This window comes from Thermobia domestica, chromosome 2, assembly GCF_964235325.1.
Source record: "Thermobia domestica chromosome 2, izTheDome1.hap1.1, whole genome shotgun sequence".
Classification (NCBI taxonomy): Eukaryota; Metazoa; Arthropoda; class Insecta; order Zygentoma; family Lepismatidae; genus Thermobia; species Thermobia domestica.
Window position 1 is genome coordinate 351,364,414 of NC_137455.1, and position 21,286 is coordinate 351,385,699.

Sequence of the window (21,286 nt, forward strand, 5' to 3'; positions counted from 1 at the left end):
AGGTAGCGAGTCTGTCCTCCAGAGGTTTGCCGTAGATTAAAGAATGTCCTATCAAATAAAGAAGCATTCATTATATTGTAAAATCTAGGGGTAGAATAACCTTATTATGCAAATATAAGATGCGAATCGTAATTGACTTGAAAAATGAGACAACTGAGGATTAAGAAGAGGATACTAGATAACAGAAATACTTAAACAAAAGAAAATCAGGTTAAAGGAAACACGAATAAAATACTTAACACTGAAAAATCATTCAAATAGTAGCATTAAAAAAAATCCAGCAATCTGTTCTATGCAGCTTCCAACTAATTTTCTTTCAGGAATTGGGTGTTTATAGGAAACATTTATTTAAAAGAACATTAAATAAAAATAAATAAATAAATAAAAATGGTGATGGTGACTACCCTTAACTTTTTAGTTCGTTCAATTGTCTTGCTTTCCGTCAAAATATTAGTAAGACTAAAGATGATTCGACAAGTGCTTTAATGGGACTTCTTGTTAATGTACTTCTGGATGTTAATAGTACTTTTTCGAGCATGCTAAACATTAATAAGAATGATTTTGATTTAGTACTTTCCGAAGTTTTAATTACTGAAAAACTGTTGCTACCAAGGAAACAATAAATAATAATTCGGCTTCACAAATAATGACATTTTCGCATAATGTATTGTTAGTATAAAGATGTTTTCTTTGTATTATTGTAGCAGTTGCTTCTAGTAATTGCTACATGAAATTAGAACAATTTGCAGGTCATATCGAAGCTAATTAATTCCGAATTGTGTATACAGGGTGTTTCAAAACAACCGACAACGTTTTGGGAGGTGATTCCTGATACCAAGACAAAGTATAGACCAACCTGCGTGCACAAATGCTTCCTTTCGGAGTTATAGGCTGCCGAAAACACGAAAAAATCAACTTTAAAGGTCCATAGCTCCAAAACTACCTGATCTACTGTAGTCGGGTCAAGACTTCACTTAGGAACTTGTATGTGCCCTATCAAAATATCCAAGTTTCAGAATCCTGTGACTTCTGCAACGATTTTTATAGAGGCATAGTTGGAGAGTACTGTAGTCAAACTTCCTCTATAAAAATTGTTTTGTGAATACCTTAGGATTCTAAAACATTTATTTTTGGATAGCGTACATATTAGTTCCTAAGTAAAGTCTTGACCCGACTACGGTAGGTTCCATAGTTTTGGAGCTATGGACCTTTTAAAATTCATTTTTTCATGTTTTCGGCGGCCTATAACATCAAAAGGAAGCGATTGTGCAGCCGGGTTGGTCTATACTTTTTGTCTTATCTTGGTGTCAGGAATCACCTTCCAAATGTTGTCGGTGTTATTTTGAAACACTCTGTATTTATGCTGAAGGTGTTAACTATTCTACAGTATTACGTATTTTTTCGGAAAAATTTACTTTGAAGATTCACTTCTCTCAAAATGAAGTACAATTATAGGAAAACCATCTCGACTGAACAAATAACGGAGCTGCTATTGTTTGGCTGTTTACAATTGAATATCCTCTTTTCAACACTGAGACTAGTAGTTAACGACTAACGGCATCTATGATACGCTGAACAGAAATACAGAAATAAAGAGTCTTCCTGGTAGTGACGTGTTTACAAATAACATTCGCCAGCTTTTCCGAGAGCAATATATATATAATCATAAAATCTTGGTACTCTTTCGTTTACTGAGCATTGCTTCTAACGGTAGGGTTGTGTAAGTGCTTATTAGGAAAGACACTTGACCATTACATACTTATCTGTATGTACTGTTAAAAATACTAATTAGTTTTCTATAATCTGGTCTGGGTACGACTAAATTTAACTCAGATAAATGGTAATGCTCTACAGTAAGCAAACTTATTGCTCATTCAGAAAAATTCACTACTTTGTTTTCTTTGCGTGATAAAACCTTCACTTTTAACAGTACTGGTAAATCTCTTAAAATTCTTTGTTCTGGCTTCTGAAAAACAAATCAATACTTTATCTGTAAAATCTCAGGTATAAATTAACTTTCTTGCACAGCGAAATTTACAAATTTTCGGAAGGTTAACAAGCTTTTTTATTATTATTATTTTTATAAATAATCTGATTATTGTTTTGTTTTATACCCGACACATATTTTTAGAATATACATTACCATAAAATATCTTCAGTCTTTTCGAAATAGTATTGCATTACAGTCAAATTTGTCTGCAAGTAGTTACATTAGTTCTGTAGATAACAATAGTGTAGCCAAACTTTCTCTGCGTGAATGCAGCACAAGTAGTCAGATAAACTGCTACGTCTTCAAGAGTCAGATTTTATTCTAATAAAATTTCTGAAGCAACTAAAAATAGAAAACACAAATGACACACTAAAACACAGGATTAAAACAGTTATAAGGTTAAGAGCATGAATTTAATCTTGGGTATAATGCTTTCTCCAATTAAGCCAATATATCTGTTTAAATATACTAACGTTTTAATTTGATTACTAACCTTATACAACGTAGAATGTTGTTTCCTTACAGTTTTGAAACTCAAAATTATTTGAAATCTTACCATTCAGAAATATAACCTGAATAAAAATAAAACGTAACCAAAGCAAACTCTTATTACTGTACTATTGTACTACTGGAATATATTTCGGCAATATATTATTGTCTTCTCCAAACATCGTCTGTATGATGAAGACAGTAGTATCTTGCCGAAACTGTAACACAGATTATGATTAAGAATTTTCTTTGGTAACATTCTATTATCACTATTATTTGTTACACGTAGTTCCAAAGCAAGAATGGGAGTATGGAAATATATTGGTACTTTTATTCTATAGTAAAACACCAAACCAAAGACAAAATGTATTACAAACACTGGCATTTTTAAGTCTACTGATTTTACTTCTAAAAATTAAAACGTGTATATATGTGTACATGATATCTGTGTAGATATGTAAATATTAGATGATAGCAAAGTTAATTATTTTGTAAATAGTTAGAATCACTGATAGGAGACTTGCATGTTTATATAAATGGTCTTTTACAGATCAGAAGACCCCAGCTTATGGATTTCGATTTTTTTTGGTGGGATTGCGGAATTAGATTTTTTTTTTCTTTTTTAGCAACTGCTTATGCATTGAATGAAATATATCACCTTTTAAAGGGACTGGTGATGGTGTTTATTCTCTATAAATACAATTAATTCCCTTAAAAAAAAAAAACATATATTTTTGTGCTTCCAGGTGCATACGGATTAGAGTATGAACATCCTGACTTCAAGAATCGAGCAGCAAACGCTGGCAATCCGAATCTGAATGTGTATCATAGCATAGAGGATTTACGAGATCCAAATAAGCTGGATCACGTGTACGATGAAATTAAACAAAAGGAAAGTGGATCATCCAAGGAATTAGGTGAGTATCATATCAAACGCATAACTCCACTTTTGATCTTAATTTATTTGTACTATTGAGGTAATACAAGTTGAATGTTCTCGAGAGAAAAAAATAAAGATATTTTAACATAAATCACATATTCTACTATAAAAATTATTGTGCAGTTGTAAAATCCATGTGTAACTTCCATATTATACTTGACATAAAGAAAAGTGAGATTATTTAATGTTGTGTTTAATTAATCATAAGTTTGTTTAAGCACAACATAAACTTTAATACTTCCATTGGAGACTACTTGTTCTGTCCCTATTCTTGATATATTGTATAGCTAACAGAAAATTCACATGATGGTGTGTAAAAGTACTATATGCTCTACACACTATTGCACATTTACATGACAGTTTGCCTCAGGAATTAGTTCCAAAAACTGAGAGGGAGGGGATAGAAACACGCCTTGAGATGTTAACGCGATTTTTAACGGCGCACAGTATTAATCTGACTATAGTCTTTGGGGATAGCTAGATTTAGAAATCAACTCGAAAGGTATTTATCTTCCTTTCTCTGTATTCTGTTTGTACCTTTTTGAATTTATTGGTAAGATTGCTTTTGAAGCAGTTTACATTACAAATAGATTAAGGAAATTTGCATTTTGTCTGTTTCTTGCTAGTACTTCGTGTTAGAATTATATAGATATGTTTCTACGAGAAAATGTTCTACTTCTTCTGCGTATTCCATAACTATTTTCTTTCTATTTAACGACCCACTGTTATACCCTTTAGGTTAAAGGAGGCGGGTGATTATTGAAAATGAACGATTGGTTGAATTGGTAAAATAAAAATGTGGGAGGGAACTGGAAAACGCCGAGAAAACCCGCGGAAACTGTTATCCACCACGAAGCATAGAAATATACTAATACTACACTGAAACAAATAGATAACAAATCATTACTTGTAATCATTAGGCAACAAAACATTATTATTGGAAACCACCTTACTGAGAAAATCCGGTCTTGTGAATAGTCACACACATTTTGTGACTGAACATGTACTAACGGGAACCATCCAACGTGGAAATAAACTACTTTTATTCAGAATAATGGAAATATTTTCTCCACAATGCAATATATCTAGTTTGTTCATAAACTTGCTGCGTATTTTTGTGGATTTCAAAAAATTGTAGATGATACAAACTTACAATAATGTATAGCCGTATAAGAAGCGAATATCTCGAGTCATACTTCACACAAGCACTAGTCTTGTAATATTATTGAGAACTAATAATTTTCAGTTGCCCACATCATAGAGTTATAGCAAAGATCAATTGAAATACCCCGCCGAACAACGATATATGTTACATTTTAATGATTTTGAAAAGAAAAGAAAGAAAAAAAAAAAACAAAAAAAAAACTTGTATGTCAGCAGTACAATAGGAATAAATAAAACTAGATTCAAGCACATTGTGAATGGTTGAATAATATCTGATCTGATCTGATGAGTGGCTGTGTTCCGTAAAGCATTATTCCACTGATAACTCAAACTAGTCCAAGATGTAACATGTATGATTGTTCGGCGGTGTGCTTCAATTATAGACTACGACACTAAGATTTACAAAGGGATTTTACTACAATAGTGGTGAAGTTCTTCGTTAATATTTTACAACTTGTAAGTTCTATGACATACTTCCTGAATGAAATGCAGTTCTATGAACCATTTAGTGGTACTCCTTTATTCTATTTTTGGCTTAGTGATTCCAATGAAAATACAGAATACTTCTCCGTATTTGCTATTGTTCAAACTTCAAGTTATTTATGCATATTGATTTTGTTTTATCATAATGTTTATAGTCAGAGCCGTAAATTATGGGAGGGAGGGAGAGGGGCAACTGCCCTCCCAGAGAAGCTTCCCGCCGTTCGAGGGGGGCCGATTTTAAGATATTTCTTACTCCATATACGGAATGTGTAATTCTTAAATGAAGTATCAGATTCACTACATTACATAAACAAAACAGCACACAAAAGGTAAATAAAACAAAAATGAGTCGTAGGCCCATTTCAGTAAAAAAAAAAAAAAAAAAAAAAAAAAAAAAGTCTTCTATTAGGGGCTCTAGAAATAATATTTATTCGTATGGCTTTGAGATTTGTCAATATTGTTCTCTTAATTAGTCATATAAGGAAAGGGCCCAGGGGCGTGTAACTAATGGCCCCGCAGACCTTACCATGCGCGAGGGCCAACAGGCTCCGGGCGCCCTATAAACACGCCTTGAAGGAAGAAGGAAAAGGGGACCAAAGAATTAGAAAAATAACTTTTTCTAGGGGGACCAAATACGCATATTAACGCTTGTCCACCCCTGTCCCAGGGGCCCCCGGAGAAATAAGAAATCTAAGTTACGGCGCTGTTTATAGTGTAATATTTCGTGTTAGTGCCCACTATCGGAACTTCGGAAAATAAGTTTAAAGACTTTCATTTCTTATTACGGAAAATATGAACTAAATGTACTACATATAAAGTGTGTGTGTGTGTGTGTGGGGGGGGGGGGAATGGCTAGTTGACTGTTCTGTTCTATAGTTAATTCCCCTTTTCCAATTCTGAATACAGATTTAATCCATAGTAATCGTTTCCAACAACATGAATAAATAAAATAAATACAGCGAATTTTGAAATATATGATTAGACCTAACTCGAGCGAAAATTAATATTACGAAATTAATATTTGCCACATCGTAGTCTTTTATGTAGTTTTCTGAAATATGGAAATGTTTGAATCTCTTTCAAACTAATCATAAAAATTAGTTTTGACCAAAGAGCTGCGGAATATGATTTTCATGAAATAAGACTTTACTGTTGCACATAATTACAAAAATAGACATACTGTATGGCATATATGCAGCAAAGGATTAACTTCAGTTGTATTGTTCAAGTTCAGTATAACATGCATTAAATTAAAACTTGGTTTCATAACAGAATACGTTATCTTGGGATTACATCAAGCATATGTTTCATCTTGTAGAGTAATTAATTTGTATTTGTTCTAGAGCAGCGAATCTATATAGGACCAGATCCAAATTTAAAACTTAAATCTAAATCACTGCAATGTGTTCGAGGCTTTTCCATCGGGAATGAACCCGAGACCTCGTGCTCCGAAGTCACGTGAGCTCACCACTAGACCAGTGAGGGAGGCTTAACCCCTTGTGTACCAGTAACATCCATGTGGATGTCATGAAAATGTGTCCCTGATTAAGGGGCGTATGAATCCGAGAGATGCTGAAATTTGTTAGTGGAAGCAAGGCAAGCCTTAATTCCACTATTTCTCCTTGGGTGAGAACACCTTATTGAAAGAAAAGACGAAAAAAAAAAAAGTTTTGTCTCGGTAGATGGCAGGGTTAAGGGACAATTCAATTACAACACAAGTGTTTTGTTTTGACGATAAACAATTAGCAACTTCGAGATCGGGAAAAAACTTTGTCTTTGATTTCCGGCCAGTGTTGCTAACCTGAAGCAGCATAAAATCCATTCAGAACATCAGAATTTCCCTTTTTCAGTCCAAATGTTTCACAATGCAAATAATTGTTTTTGTCACTAATGTAAATGCTCTCCTCACGCGTGCACAATAACTATGCCCTATATAACGGTCTAGACCGTCTTTTAACAGTAAATGAAACTGGTATTACAGCACGTACATAGGAAAATGACACCTGGAACGCAAAGGGTTAATCTTGTGAATAATGCCACTTGTGTGATCATCGGATTTTCATTCAAATCTGAAAATGAAAAAGGAAATGAAATTTTTGAGTTGTACGTTTCACGGGTATGCCGGTTAGGCTAAAGGAGACGGTAATGATGAGAGATGAATGAAATGGTGGAATGAAGAAAGGGAGGAAACGGGAGAACCCCGAGTAAACCCACGCACACGGTGTTTGTCCACCACAAAGTTCACTTGGCGGGAGCAAGGTTTGAACCCGAGACCCCAAGCACCAGAGGTGAACGCTCTGCCACTGAGCCACCGCGGCCCCTCATTCAAATCTGAGTAAGTTTCATTTGTTAGATAGAAAGAATTATTTTTTTCTCTTTGAAGACGCATCATTAAATTTTTCAGATTTTTTTTTTTTTTAAAAAGCAGAAAACACATGATAAAATGTAATTATTTATTAAAATGGCACGTGACATTATTGGTAACTACCGACGTAAAAGTGTAGCACACACATATTTGCAGATTTATGTATTGCAGTACTTACATCTTGCCGTTATCCTTTTTTTCATAGATCTGGAATACGACCATTTGGATTACAGTCGCCCAGGAAGTTCGTGGAAACCACACTACCAATGCATGGCCAACGGCTTTCCTTCGCTTTCACGAAAAATGGGCTCAAAGGAGAACAATCTGTCCAAGGATGAAGATGTTTAGATTCAATTGATTCTCAATGGATAAAGATACCGGAAATGCAAGTGTTTTATCGTTTCAAGATGTATAAAAAAAGTTCAGCCCAATGTGATGAGTGCATGTGTTAGCAAGAAAAAAGTATTCGTAATTTTTTAAAGGATATTTTTATGAATAATGCTATAGTGAATAGTAACGTTAATTTACGTAATAGTTTAAGTGAATGGTGTGAAAAAAGGATTTTAAAGAAAATACTTGAGTATTACAAAACGAACTTTTGATTTTGTATATGAAGCTGTGATTTTTTTTAAAACTGTCATAGGAGTGTGTGGACACAAACGAATATATTTCGTTTATTAGAATATATATTTATCGGACCTAACCCTTCGTTGCAAGTGTTCAGAACAGTTCATGGAAGACAACATTCCTAATGTTGAAAGCAATAGTGTAAATAATAATCGATTGTGTGGCTGTGTGAATGTTTTTATTCCATTTTTCTTTTTTAAAGAATGAGTTTATTGAAAACAAAGTAAACTTATGTGTATATATGTGGCATGATGATGATGATGATAATGAAATGATTTTTAATAATTATGTATGTTGCTAAGTTTTTAATTATTCTACAATAAATTTTCGCATATATGGTGATTTTACAAAGAAACTGGATTTTACAAGAAATTAGTATAGGATAAGTTCTTTAAAATTTTGAATATTTAGTCTATTTTATTTAATTTAAATAAAATGTATCTTTTTTTAAAAAAAAATATATATATAAATACTTCGTTTTTTTTTTCGAAAAAAAAGTGCAATGCTTCAATATTGTCTTCTGATACTTTAACAAATATATATTTATGTAAATATTTTCAAAACAAAACAAAGTATAAAATTGTTATTTTCATATCCAATTAAATGAAATGTTAAGTAGATATTTAGAAATGTTAACAAATGATTTGAATTTAAGAAACATGAGGCAAGAGATATGGCAAACTATGGTTACTGCTATAATTATACAGCTGTTTTCAATTTATTAGTTCTAACAATAGTAAATGTAAGACCTTCACAAGATAGGCTTGAAATTCTTCAACCTTCATAAAAATGAATTAACAAAATAAAGTTCAGAATATTAACTTTTTCGTGTACTCTATGTCCATTTTCTAAGTTATTTCTGAAAAGAAAGAAAAAAATTGGAACTTATTCAAGGGAGTGTTACATTAAGGGCGTATCGAATGACTGTATATGGGATACCTAAGTTCGCAATGTGAACACAATTGTTTTACGGAAAATAACTCAGCTAGTCCATTGCTTGTGTATTTCATTATATAAATAAATATTTTTATTAGATATTAATCATTTATGCATATAACTAAATTAAATTGTGTTTATGTGAATTTAATTTTTTGAAAAAAAGAAGAAGAAAAAAAAACATTCCACTATCTATAGAACTATATGTGCATTGTTGTTCAAAAATTTTTTTTACTGAATTAATAAGGAATATTTGGGAAGTTATAATGCGAAACCAAAACTGTTTTTACTAGCAATTGGAATGCGTAATAAATTAATGATTTTTTTCTTTTTAAAATGGGAAAACTAGATAATTACGTAAACATTGTGTAATGTTTTGTTTTTTTAAAATGGATAACTACCTAAAAAATTTTACTTTGTCGATCACTTTATATTGGAAATGACAATTTAAGTACATATTTCTGAACTTAACGAGAACATAATGCTCTCCTGAGCACAGGAAACTATATACTCTGGTCGGCTCTAACGTTTCAAAGTTAAGGAAATTGTATATGTGGTTTTACAGACGATTGGCTATCAGATAGTTCTTGAAATTTTGTGATTAACCCCTTGCGTACCAGTAACATCCATGTGGATGTCATGAAAATGTATCCTTCATTAAGGGTGGTATTAATTCTGGAGATGCTGAAATTTGTTAGTGGAATCAAGGCAAGCCTTAATTCCACTATTTCCCCTTAGGTGACAGCACCTTACTGACAGAAAAGACAAAATCAAATGTATCTCAGTAGATGGCAGGCCGAAGGGAGCATTCAATTACTACACACTCATGTTTTGTTTTGACGATAAACAATTAGTAACTTCGAGATCTATTTCGAAATCGGAAAAGAAAAAAACTTTCTCTTTGATTTCCAGTCAGTGTTGCCAACCTGAAGCAGCATAAAATCCCTCCAGAACATCAAAATTTTCCTTTTTCAGTCCAAGTGTACCACAATGCAAATAATTGATTTTTATCACTAATGTGAATGCTCTCCTCACGTGTGCACAATAACTATGCCATATATATAACAGTCTGGACTGTCTTTTAACAGTAAATGAAATAGGTATTACAGCACGCACACATGAAAATGATGTCTGGAACGCAAGGGGTTAATAGTTTCCTAAAAATTAATTTGTTTACCATTTAATAGTTTTCAAAAATCAGTTTGCTTATCAGTAACGATTAGTTTCTATGAAAAAGATATGAATGAATTTTAATAATTTTTCTTGTCAATGTACGATTGATTATTTTTATATATTAACTGTTCTTGTGTTTATTTCCCGTGTCATCCTAAAGTAATTACTGAAATATAACATAGCCACAATACCTACTTTTGTAAACACTCGGAAGGATTTTAACCTATGTTCATATGATTGATCATAATTTATATAATAAAAAAAAATACGTAACTGTTACTTCCTCAGTCGTTTAAAGAGATTGTAATAGAACTGTTCTAGTCTTAAGGATCGTTTCTATCAAAAATTAAATGGCAAATAAAACGGCTGCTAAGGAATTGTTAGTTTTTATTTTGTTTTACATAAAATTAAGAGATACTTAGATAATTCAAGTCTCGAAGGAAAGGGGGGAAAATGAAAGATTCCTCTAGGAATAGATATGTTACCTGTTACTGAACCGAATTGTCTTTTTCATAAAGGAGACGTCACCGATGCAGTTCCTGAACAGCGAACTAATAGTTACTTTCGTTAAGAGTAAACCCAGATCTTATTACTCTACAGCCCTCTTTCATGGCTATGTGCATTATGCGCATTGATTTCTCTGCTGAACTGGCAAACTTTCGAATATCACATTCATTTTTCTTTGTTTAAAAATGTCTTCCCTATTATTCATGCAATATGTTTACTTTTGACCTTATTTTTGAGATTTCGAGAGTCAAAGCTTCAATTAAATATATCTTCTAAGGGTATCCCTTTAATTTTAATTTTTTTTTAGCCCACAAGAGTACCTCTGCAATTATTATTATTATTATTAAAGGGCGGGAACAATCTTGGACATAGGTAACTTCGCTACAGTACAAAAGAAATTCACGGTGGTAAGCAAGAATGCAAGAAATTATTTGAATGCCATTCATTTTAACTTTGGAACTCCTTTGCCTTAATTAAAACTGAAATCTGACTTTTCATAAATATTTAAACAAATAAAAGCGTTTATTTATTAAAAAGTGACTTGCTTTGGGCAGATTTTAGTTTTAATTAAGGCAGAGAAATCATTATTTTACTATTTAAATATTAATCCAGTAACCATAAAAGAAGCTTCGTGAGACATGAGTACTCATAATTTTCGATGTGGCAAATTCCAAATGGCTGCTACATGGATGATGGCCAAAATCCACAGTATTTGCCATCTCTCCATACTGTAATACTTTCTGTAGGGATTTCTTTTTAGATCCTTCATTGTAATACAGTTCTTTACAAAACTAAGCTTAGTCCCTTTCTAGAGGTCTTCTTTCTATCCCGAGCAGCAAGACAGGAGTATATGGAAAGCGTTTGTTTTGGAGAACTTCAGATCCAGGCACTCCTTGAAATTCGTGGATGGGTTAACTCTGACCCAAGCAGTTGACAAGAGCGGGTATTTCTGGTAGGATATTCCGACCAAAGCAGTCGGAATAGGATTTTTCCAACCGAGGTAGTTGGTAAAACATTTAAAATAATATATATTTGAAATTATGTATTTTCCGAAGATTCTACATAACCAAGTTTATATTCGCACAAGCAATAACTGCAGCATAAAAATTAACTTCCAAACTATGTTATGCATAAGTGTTGGAAGTCATAGAACGGATATGTCTGTCAGTCTGGTGACAGATATCACAGCAAAAACGATAGATATCGAGAAGTTACTTTATGAACAGCAAGTTATCGACAAGCAGCTTTTTAGAATCGATTCAACGTTTTAAGAAAAGGTTCCATCTTCTGTATCTCTCTAAGATCTAAAGTGGGAGATATTTACCACTTAAGTTTCATCTCTCACTATCCTTCTATTGCAGCCGGAAGTTATAGATCTGTTTCGATAGTTCGATTCGCGTAGTTTCAAACTCTACCGTAGTTTCACAACTGTGAAACGAAACTAAACTCACTTGTTAGTTTTTGCGTCCTACAAATATGATTTGTAGACTAATGTAGACTGGATTTCATTAGAAAATTGAAATGAAAATCTGTCGATCAGAAACAGCTTGCTTTTTTTAAAATTATTATTTCATCTTGCTTTGAGTAATACGTACTTTCAATGTAACATTTACTTGAGGCAGATTCAATTAATTTTGTATTTCCTACTAGAGGTTAATACAGTAATTCAATATTTTGTGTTTAGATTTAACATTAAATGACCTATAGTGGATGCCAACAGAGGGCTCAAATGAGGTATTATTTCTTGAAATTTGAAATTAAGGAGTTGTTGAGAAATAAATGAATTAAAGTACTCATGTATCTTAATATACGTACATGTGTTTAGTTATAAACAGACATTTTCTAACGCTAGTCGGGTGGTTGCAAAATTCAATCAGGATTTCGAGTAATTTCATTTTAACATGACTATGACCGTAAAGCTTGTTTGTACGCCTTGTTCTCTCTTCTGTCTGGTTAATACGCCATACAAAATACCTATGCGCTTTCGCCTACTGTTAGACCTAATGGGCCTTATGCAGAGTCGTTCTGACGTGTGATTAGTACCATACTAAAGAGTTCGACTAACATGTTTCCTGCAGTAGCTAGGCCTTTAGTATGACGCTAATCTTAAGTCAAAATGACTCTGCATAAGGCACGATAAGAATATTTTCGCTAAATGTACGAACTTAAACTCTATCGCACAGCCGCATTAACTGCTCTACATATGAAGTGGGGTGAAAGACAGTGTGAGAGAATCCACGGTACAACGTTGGTTCTGAAAATTGCATTGTAGGGACTTAAGGTCATAAACTCATCTTGCTGTTAATGGCAACGAACTGAAGATTATCAGCGAAGCAGACCCGTGAAAAGTAAGAGAATGGTTGCAGAGAAACTCAATAGTGATCATTTGACAAGTCGCACGGCGTTTGAAGGAACTAGTAAAGTGAAAGATGGACAAATTGACTACGAACCAAAGAAACCGGAATTTTGAATTTCTCTTGCGCAAATAAAATAAAATAAAATAAAATAAAAAAACTAGATGCTTAAAAAAAAAAAAAAAAAAAAAAAACTTACAGCAACAGGCAATGTTTAAGTAGCACTTCCGCTTTAAAAATCTTCTAACGCGACGTTGTATTCAAAGAAGTTTATGGCCTCTGTGAGGTGATCCACTACAGTTCCTTCAATCAACGCGAATTTATCACAGCCGAGAAGTATTGCCAGGAAATTGACAAAATACATAAAAATTACAATGTTCAACACTGATTAGCAGAAAAGTTCCAATCATGTTACGCAAGACACTAAATAAAGCTGCAGATGTTATATGCATTGCGATTCGATACTATGCCGTAACCACCATGCTTCAACAATCCAGCTGAGAGCCTGATAATTTTCCATGCCTTTTCGGGTCATCATCTCATCACAATTGTGCCGCACGAAATGCGTTACATCAAATCGAATGCTCTAAAGCAAGTAATTCTAGTTTGTTTTAAATTGTAAATGTTATTTATTGCAAACCTTGAAAAATGCTCCAACAACTTTCATGGAATGGGATACATCTACCATTTTCTAATATGGAAAAGTAATCAGACTTTGCCTCGAAGTAAAGCTCGCTGTTACAGTGAAACTTGTCTTGCTATGAATACTCTTACAAAGGAAAAGGTTAAAACTAGCGATATGGTGAAAGATACCGTATATACTCGAATCTAAGAGACTCATTTTTTGCTAAAATTTCAGGTATAAAATAAGGGGTGTGTCTTAGAATTGAATACAAGAAATTGGCACAACTTTTGAGGTTTAGAAATGGGGGTGCTTCTTAGATTCGAGTATATACTGTAATGTAATGTGCATAAAGGATGAGAAGCGTAAATGGTCCGACAACAGTTAGCATCAATCACATTTCAAAACTTTACGCTCAACACGCACATAGGTTCGGAGTTTCGTGCCTCCAGCGCACTCTTCAGAAAAAAAAATGTCGCCAATTAAAAAACTGCCCACAGTTTGTAATCCAAGGGATTAAGGTCAGGGAAGCTACAGGGTCAGTCATTTGTGTATATGAAGTCAGGTACGCTCATGTCCAAAATGATTGTCGCATATCTATATCTGTCTTCTTGTAAGATTATAATTTGATAATGATTTTGTAGGGTACTTTTAATACTGATACTATATGTATAATCGGAAAATGTGTATTTGTGGTGAATTTCATAGGAAAAGAATTATACATACGAAAATTAGAATGAGTAAAACAAAATGTTGCTAAATGGACAAGAAAAGTATCTTACTGCTCTTTTGACATGAAATTTGCCACATACATGTCTTTGCCGATTATACATATACTAACATCATCAGAAATATCGGGTTAAGTCGTTATCAAATTATATTCCTACAACAACATATTTATAGTCATGCGACAATGATTTTGGACATAAGTGTACATTGTACTCCAGCCATTTCTAGGTTGATTTCACCTTCTGAACAAAAGCAAATCTTGTTGGAAAGTCCTCTGCAGACGTCTTGAACAGGGTGGTGGTCAAGTCCTTTACTATCGCTTCTGTGTTTTGGTACATGCGTGCATAGTTTTTCACACCTTTCTCACAAAAATTAAGATGTGTGGTGTCAGCATAGCTCACTTCTCATACCAATATGACTAATGCACATGATGGCTTTTCTTGATTTTCGAAACTCAGAGATGATGAGAGATATACTTTATCATTTTGGCGTTTGTAATTCTCTTCGATGGTGGACAATTTATCATTGGTGAAGTATATCTACGCCCATTGTTCGCGTACCGCTGAAGCAGGTGTTCACATTTATTCTTCCTTTGCCCTTTCATACGATGTCAGAAAGTCCCGTTAACCGTCGGTAAGTTCCAAGATCAGGATCATCCCTGAGTAGCCTGGACATCGTTCGTTTGGAGATGTTCATATCACGGGTCATCACTGTCTGTTTCCATGCGGGATTACTACTCACACGAATCGCCACTACTTTAACAGGGTCCGGAGTCCTTCCCCTTTGTGGAAGGCCTTCTCGCGGATGCTCCTGAACGGACCAAGTAACAAAGAATAGCTTGATTGTGCAATATACAGACAGACAGTTTTTCACTTTTTAAACTAGTTGAAAATTTCATTCACAGGTTTTCTAATCTGCAGGTCATCACTGCTACCCGGCTTTTGTAATCACCCTATCCCCTTCTGCCTGTGTCACATATTTCCCTTTGTACAGCAACACTTACAATGAGCTATTACATATTTTACCAACATATTCATTCATTCTCCTCACAATGGACAGTGGTGTAACATCTGGACTTTTGTGACAATATTTCTGGCCAGATTAGTTATTGGCTCCAGAAATTCAAATTAAAAATGATTACTGAAACAAAGTTTATTATAAATTATGTTATAGATAACTTTAAGAACTATTCCGTACGTATTACTTTGTACTTCGTATGTAATGTATGTAGTGAAAACCACCTTCTGCAATACCTAAAAGTAAATAAGAAATTTATCGAAGAAAGTCGATATTGGACGAGTTCGATTGATAGCAACATCACGCCGTGGTCTCCGGTTCGATTTCCGGTGGGAGAGCGTTAAAATTTGAACGCACTACGGTGGTCCGGATTCCGCTACGTCTTATATAACCTCGGTACCGAAAAAGGACGCTAAAGTTCAACAGGCAAATAAAACCAAACCTGTGTTGAGCAATACCTTGAATTGAGGCAAGGTGAAGTAATGATCTAAGCTTTCATGACAAAGCAAGCTGATGATTAGTGCCTAGAACGGTGAAAGCCTGTATGAGCTTCCTTCCATTGCTTTACACAAACCAATAAATCATCGAAAGCACACAGGTTTTACAAAGACTATCTACTAAATAAATCAAATACTGAATACAATAGAATAAAATATTTTATTTTAAACGCAAAACAATTTCAACATTCAATCGTCGATGTGTACACATCGATTTCATTCTCAGCAAATGGGTGCACAATTTATTTTCTTTTAATTAATAGTAAGTATATAAAAAAAAATGTATTTCCTATAAATACAAGAACAATAGGAACCAAAAGAGACCATTTTCGTATCTGCAACATGTTTAAACATGTTCTTTGGACGTATGCTACAAAACGTGACGAGATCCACTAAATGGAATGAAGCTGTTTCTTTTCTTTTTACTTTACAGGGAATCAAAGTAAATCATAACTGGTAAAAAACAATACAACAAAAACCTTGAAGAATAAAAATACCAACAACATGAATAATAATAATAGCAGACCACAAGATACAGACTTATATTTATTAATTTCACTTACCTTCCTTTCTTGAGTAACACTGAATCGTTCTCAAATACCTCGTACAATCATGACTAGCAAACCTTCACAATATCACTCACCAAAAAGTATGTCTTAAAAAAAAAGGCATCAAAAACATTTTATTATGAACTGTCTTACTACCATTACAAAGCTTTTTTTACTCATTTGTAGCAAATTCTTTCCGAATCACTGACTATTGGCGCTGCCTGGTGAATCATCTAACATAAGAGGGTTTGGCACAGGAGCCCCGAGCACTTCACCTTTACCCTCACTTTCTTTAAAAATTTCCATTGCAACGTCACTGCGTGGTGGAGCCATCACTCGGAAGTTCCGCTTCTCTCTGTCCGAGGACAACGACAACTTACTCGGTGGGATTGCTCTGGTTTTCACTTCGCCCGCCTCAAATGCTGGTTCGACATCGAAATGATTTTGACGGGCTGTCAACAACTGACAAACCTAAAATCAAATGTAGGTTTTTACAATACATATTCCACATAATTTTCACGGATACATCTGTAAATTAATAAATTAAACTTTTGGTTTTATTTATTTTAACCAGGGATGGAAAATGAACCGGTTGTTGTGAAAACGCTCCGGACAGGTTCCTATCTTTAGAATGGGTACTTAAAGCGGGGCAGAACCGGTTCTTTTTTCATCCCTGATTTTAACAGATGTTTCAAAGCCAAGTGACTGCTTTTACCATCATGGTTGTACTACAATCACTGTGGTATATATTTCAATATGTAACAATAACAATCAAATATTGTTATAATTTATAGTTTAATTTAAATTTATAATACTAACTGTTTTTAAATTATTTTCTTTCGCTTCACTTAAAAAATTAAAATAAAAAAATTATAAGACACATGTGGAACACTAAAAGTTTAATATCTTTAGGAATTAACTTTCTTTGTGAAAAGAAATTACATATTCAGTTTAACGTCCTACGATTAAATAAAACCCTGTACGCTAAAGCAAGTGGACGATAAACGCAACGAATTGTGATATATACCAGGTATATCAACACACTGAAAAATGTTAAAGCGCCCTTCCCCATATATTATTGAATTTCGAAAAACTCCGTCTGACCTTTATCCTAAGGTTTGAAGATAATATTTATAGAAAATTTTTATGTTTGTAAGCGTTCGCAACATTCTTCTACATCAAATTGTTGAACATAAGACGAACTGCCGCAAACAGTACGAAAGGCACGCAGCTGGGTCAAAATGGAAGATGCTTGTTTGGATTAAGCCTACATTTGACTCTCATGTACTGGAAATATTCAGACAATTACGCATCGTGACACCTCTGGTAAATGGGATACCTAGTTTTACTGAAAGTCGGAGAAAGTTTCCTGCAGGGAATCATGATCGTCGCCGAATACTGTTACGAGGAGAAATTGGAGGTAGGCAAGATGGACAGAAAGTGAAGGTGAATGCTTTCTATTTCCAGAAATCCATTATAGTAATGCCATCCCTTGTTTGTATGGAACTAACAAGAATAAGGTGCCAACCTACATGGACATAGCGTCCACCTAAATCGTCAAATCATTTCGCAGATTTTATCAAAACGTGGAACAGGGAACGGGAATCTCGTGCATCCCTTTCATAATATTCTCGCAAAAAGCTCAATGGATTTATGCATTTGGACGGTTAAAATGACGTCTACAACATAGCCATTTTCATACACTTAGTGACCTATGGACAACCTAGAGGAAGGAATTGAAGGAAATTTCCATGTCTGTGCTACAACGTGGTTTACTGCAATGGAAACTGCCAAGTCGGGGGATAGTAATTAATGCTGGCAGTTCAATAGAACACAACCGGTGATGGTGGTACGGATTTTTATAGGGTAAGTACACTCTGAAAATTGACCAGATATAACTCGATTAGCCATCTGTGTTCTTTGCAGCTGTAAATTGGCGGGTAGGTGTGTAAAGTGCGTTAAGTTAAAAAAAAAAAAAAAAAAAAAAAAAAAAAAAAAAAAAAAAAAAAAAAGCATCGTATTTGCAAGTTCCGGTATAAATCCAAAATCCGGTTTTCGGATAATGATTAGCTGTTGTAGTTCTTCATGTTAATAGGACTGTTTTTTGGATTTATGTCTGAAACCCAAAACCGGATTTTTGGACTTGTATCTGAACTTTCAAATGCGACTTCTTTAAGAACACTAACTTTTGACTTAACGCACTTTATACACCCACCAGCCAATTAGTAATGTCATCTTGGATTTGTCATGAAATGAAATTAAATCTTTAAATTTTCGTCCTATGATTACGCTTTATACGTTAAATGGGACCAATACTTAATGGAAGTGACTAATTATACAAAGAACTGGTGGAATGATAATGTGCGAGGAAATGAAAATGTTCAGCACAAACTCACGCGGCCCGGTATCAAACCACGGATCAATTGCACCAGAAATAAGCGGTCTACCAAAATTCAACATGTATATACATGTTTTGGATTTTTTAATGGTACAGTCTGAAAAAAAAAAAAAAAAAAAAAAAAAAAAAAAAAAAAAAAAAAAAGCATGTAAGTTTATTGTGAAAAGACGAAGTCTTTTGCTCCAAAATAAGTGTACAGAGGAGGACGCCGAGGTTTCCTCCTAGCGTGATTCGTGACACTTAGACGTTATGTTGATTCCCTGCGCTGTTAGGCATAATTTCACAATAAACTTACATGCTCATGTTGCAATTTTCTTGCTGCGGATTGTACCATTAACTTAAGGAACCTTACCTTACTTCTTCAGTTGAACTTTACGCAACAGTACCGAACTGGAAAGGGACTTACTATTATTTAATCTACATATGCCAATGCTCCTTTGGACGTAAGCTTCTATCAGAACAGAATTGAAGTCAGGTTCCTCCAAAGACAAAAATGTCACATACCAACAAGAAAACATTAATAATTACAGATTAACTTAACGATATGTACATGTTAGTATACATCTACTTGAAAGAAAAAAGGGTATATACAGCAAAGAATGCACAACACATGAAACAGAAAACACACATTACACTCAACAATGTATGTACAACTGTTTAAAAATATTTACAATACAAAACTTACCTTGTCGAATTCACTACAGAGTATACCAACATGAAAGTACCAACCTTTAAATCAGGCCATTCTCAACCTTTAAAGTTTTCATTCTCATACAAGTTTTTCTTTAACAACCGTAAAATGTAATAAAGAAAAGTCAGCGAGTCTAGAAATTATGCCATATACCAGAAATAAACCGAACAATTCTACTGCGAGGGGACAGCAATTACTTTACTGTAAGACATTTCCGTCTTTTCCGCGGATTTCTACAGTAACAACACAGGAATTACATGATGATATCTTGTTTAAGTGATTAAATAAGAAATTATTCCAAAAATAACTGGAAAATGGAAAGCGAGGTTAAAAGCTGAGAAGGTGGTTTAACATTTATGCCAAAAATGGAATATCTCAGTAGCCCTTCAAGTCGGGGAGATGAAACTCGGTATAATCGAATACTCATTAAAAGTATACTGGTAATTAAATATGTATCCGAGTGTTTTCGAAAATCCTACTTCAAAGAGAGGAAAAGCGTGAAATTTCTATGATATTGTTTGATGTTTGTTCCCTATATAGATTAGTGGTGGGCACATAAACCGGTTTTTCGGTTTTTAGAAAAACCGAAACCGGTTTCGGTTTTCTTCAAAATCGGTTCGGTTTTTCACCGAAACCGGTTATCGGTTTTCTCCAAAACCGGTTCGGGTTTTTACCTGGTCCGGTTTCGGTTTTCTTCAAAACCGATTCCGTTTTTTTTTTCCAAAATTTGTTCTATTTCTGACCAGAATGGTGTTTCGTTGTTCTCCGGAAACCGAATCCATTTCCACAGAAATAGTTTTATGTTTTCGAAAAGTTTTCACCGAAACCAGTTTCGGTGAAAACCGAAACCGGTTTTGGTGAAAAACCGAAACCGGTTTCGGTGAAAAACCGAACTGGTTTTGGAGAAAACCGAAATGTCGGTTTTTCGGGTTTCGGTTTTTATAGAAACCGGTTTTCGGTTTTTATAAAAACCGGTTTTGCCCATCACTAATATAGATCTGCATCGTTAAACCATCTGAAATGGACCTCAGCTTGGCCTAGTGGCTAGCACGCTTGCCTTTGGTGTGCGTGGTCTCGGGTTCGATTCCCGATTGGGGTCCTGTTGAACGAAAAAAATGGTTCGGATTCCACTATAATCAGTAGGTCCACGTCTCCCTTAGCCGCCCAGCGTGAGACGTTAAACTCAAACAAACCACACCAAAACCATCTGAAGTGTATTTTGGAACATTGTTAATGCCTACCTCGAACTGGACTTTTATTATGTCACTCTGATTAAACGTGTTTCCTATGGGGTAAACGATCAATATTTCATGCTAAAAATAGAGTATCTCAGGAGATTCTCAAGTTACAGGAATGAAGCTCGATTTATAAACTCTTCATGAAGAGTAACTGGACTTGAGTTCCAACATTTTAGAACGTTTTGCTCCTAAGACAATTTCTATAATATTGTTTGTACGAGTTTTCACTACATAAATCCACACAGTGAGCTCCGTCGTGGCTATATGGTTAGCGTACGAGCCTTTGGCGCGGGAGACCTGGATTCGATGTGAGCTCATATGGTTCGTACCTGACGTTAAACTAAAGGTCCACGTCTCACATAGCTTCCATGCTGAAAGGGACGTTAAATTTCAAATCAACAAATAAACTGCGACAAGTTTGAAATTAATTTTGATTTGATTAAAATGTGTTTCCTAAGGGAGAGGGATTATGATTTTATAATCCCTCAAGAACAGCCAAAACACAGTAACTCACGAGC

At 34.3% G+C, this 21,286-nt stretch overlaps 2 protein-coding genes across 6 annotated transcripts in view; one reads left to right on the forward strand and one right to left on the reverse strand.

The window, feature by feature from the left end:
- drpr (multiple EGF like domains draper) overlaps positions 1–10,446 on the forward strand; it is an 81,587-nt gene extending 71,141 nt beyond the window's left edge. For all 3 annotated transcript variants that reach the window (XM_081749260.1, XM_081749261.1, XM_081749262.1), the window contains 2 exons: positions 3,226–3,396; positions 7,637–10,446. In XM_081749260.1, the coding sequence (XP_081605386.1) occupies positions 3,226–3,396; positions 7,637–7,779 (314 nt within the window). In that variant the 3' untranslated portion in view covers positions 7,780–10,446. The remainder of the gene's footprint in view (positions 1–3,225; positions 3,397–7,636) is intronic.
- A 5,588-nt stretch (positions 10,447–16,034) lies between these two features.
- Positions 16,035–21,286, reverse strand: part of TBC1D5 (TBC1 domain family member 5) — a 67,772-nt gene continuing 62,520 nt past the window's right edge. For all 3 annotated transcript variants that reach the window (XM_081749265.1, XM_081749263.1, XM_081749264.1), the window contains one exon: positions 16,035–16,912. In XM_081749265.1, coding sequence (XP_081605391.1) covers positions 16,643–16,912 — 270 coding nt within the window. In that variant the 3' untranslated portion in view covers positions 16,035–16,642. The remainder of the gene's footprint in view (positions 16,913–21,286) is intronic.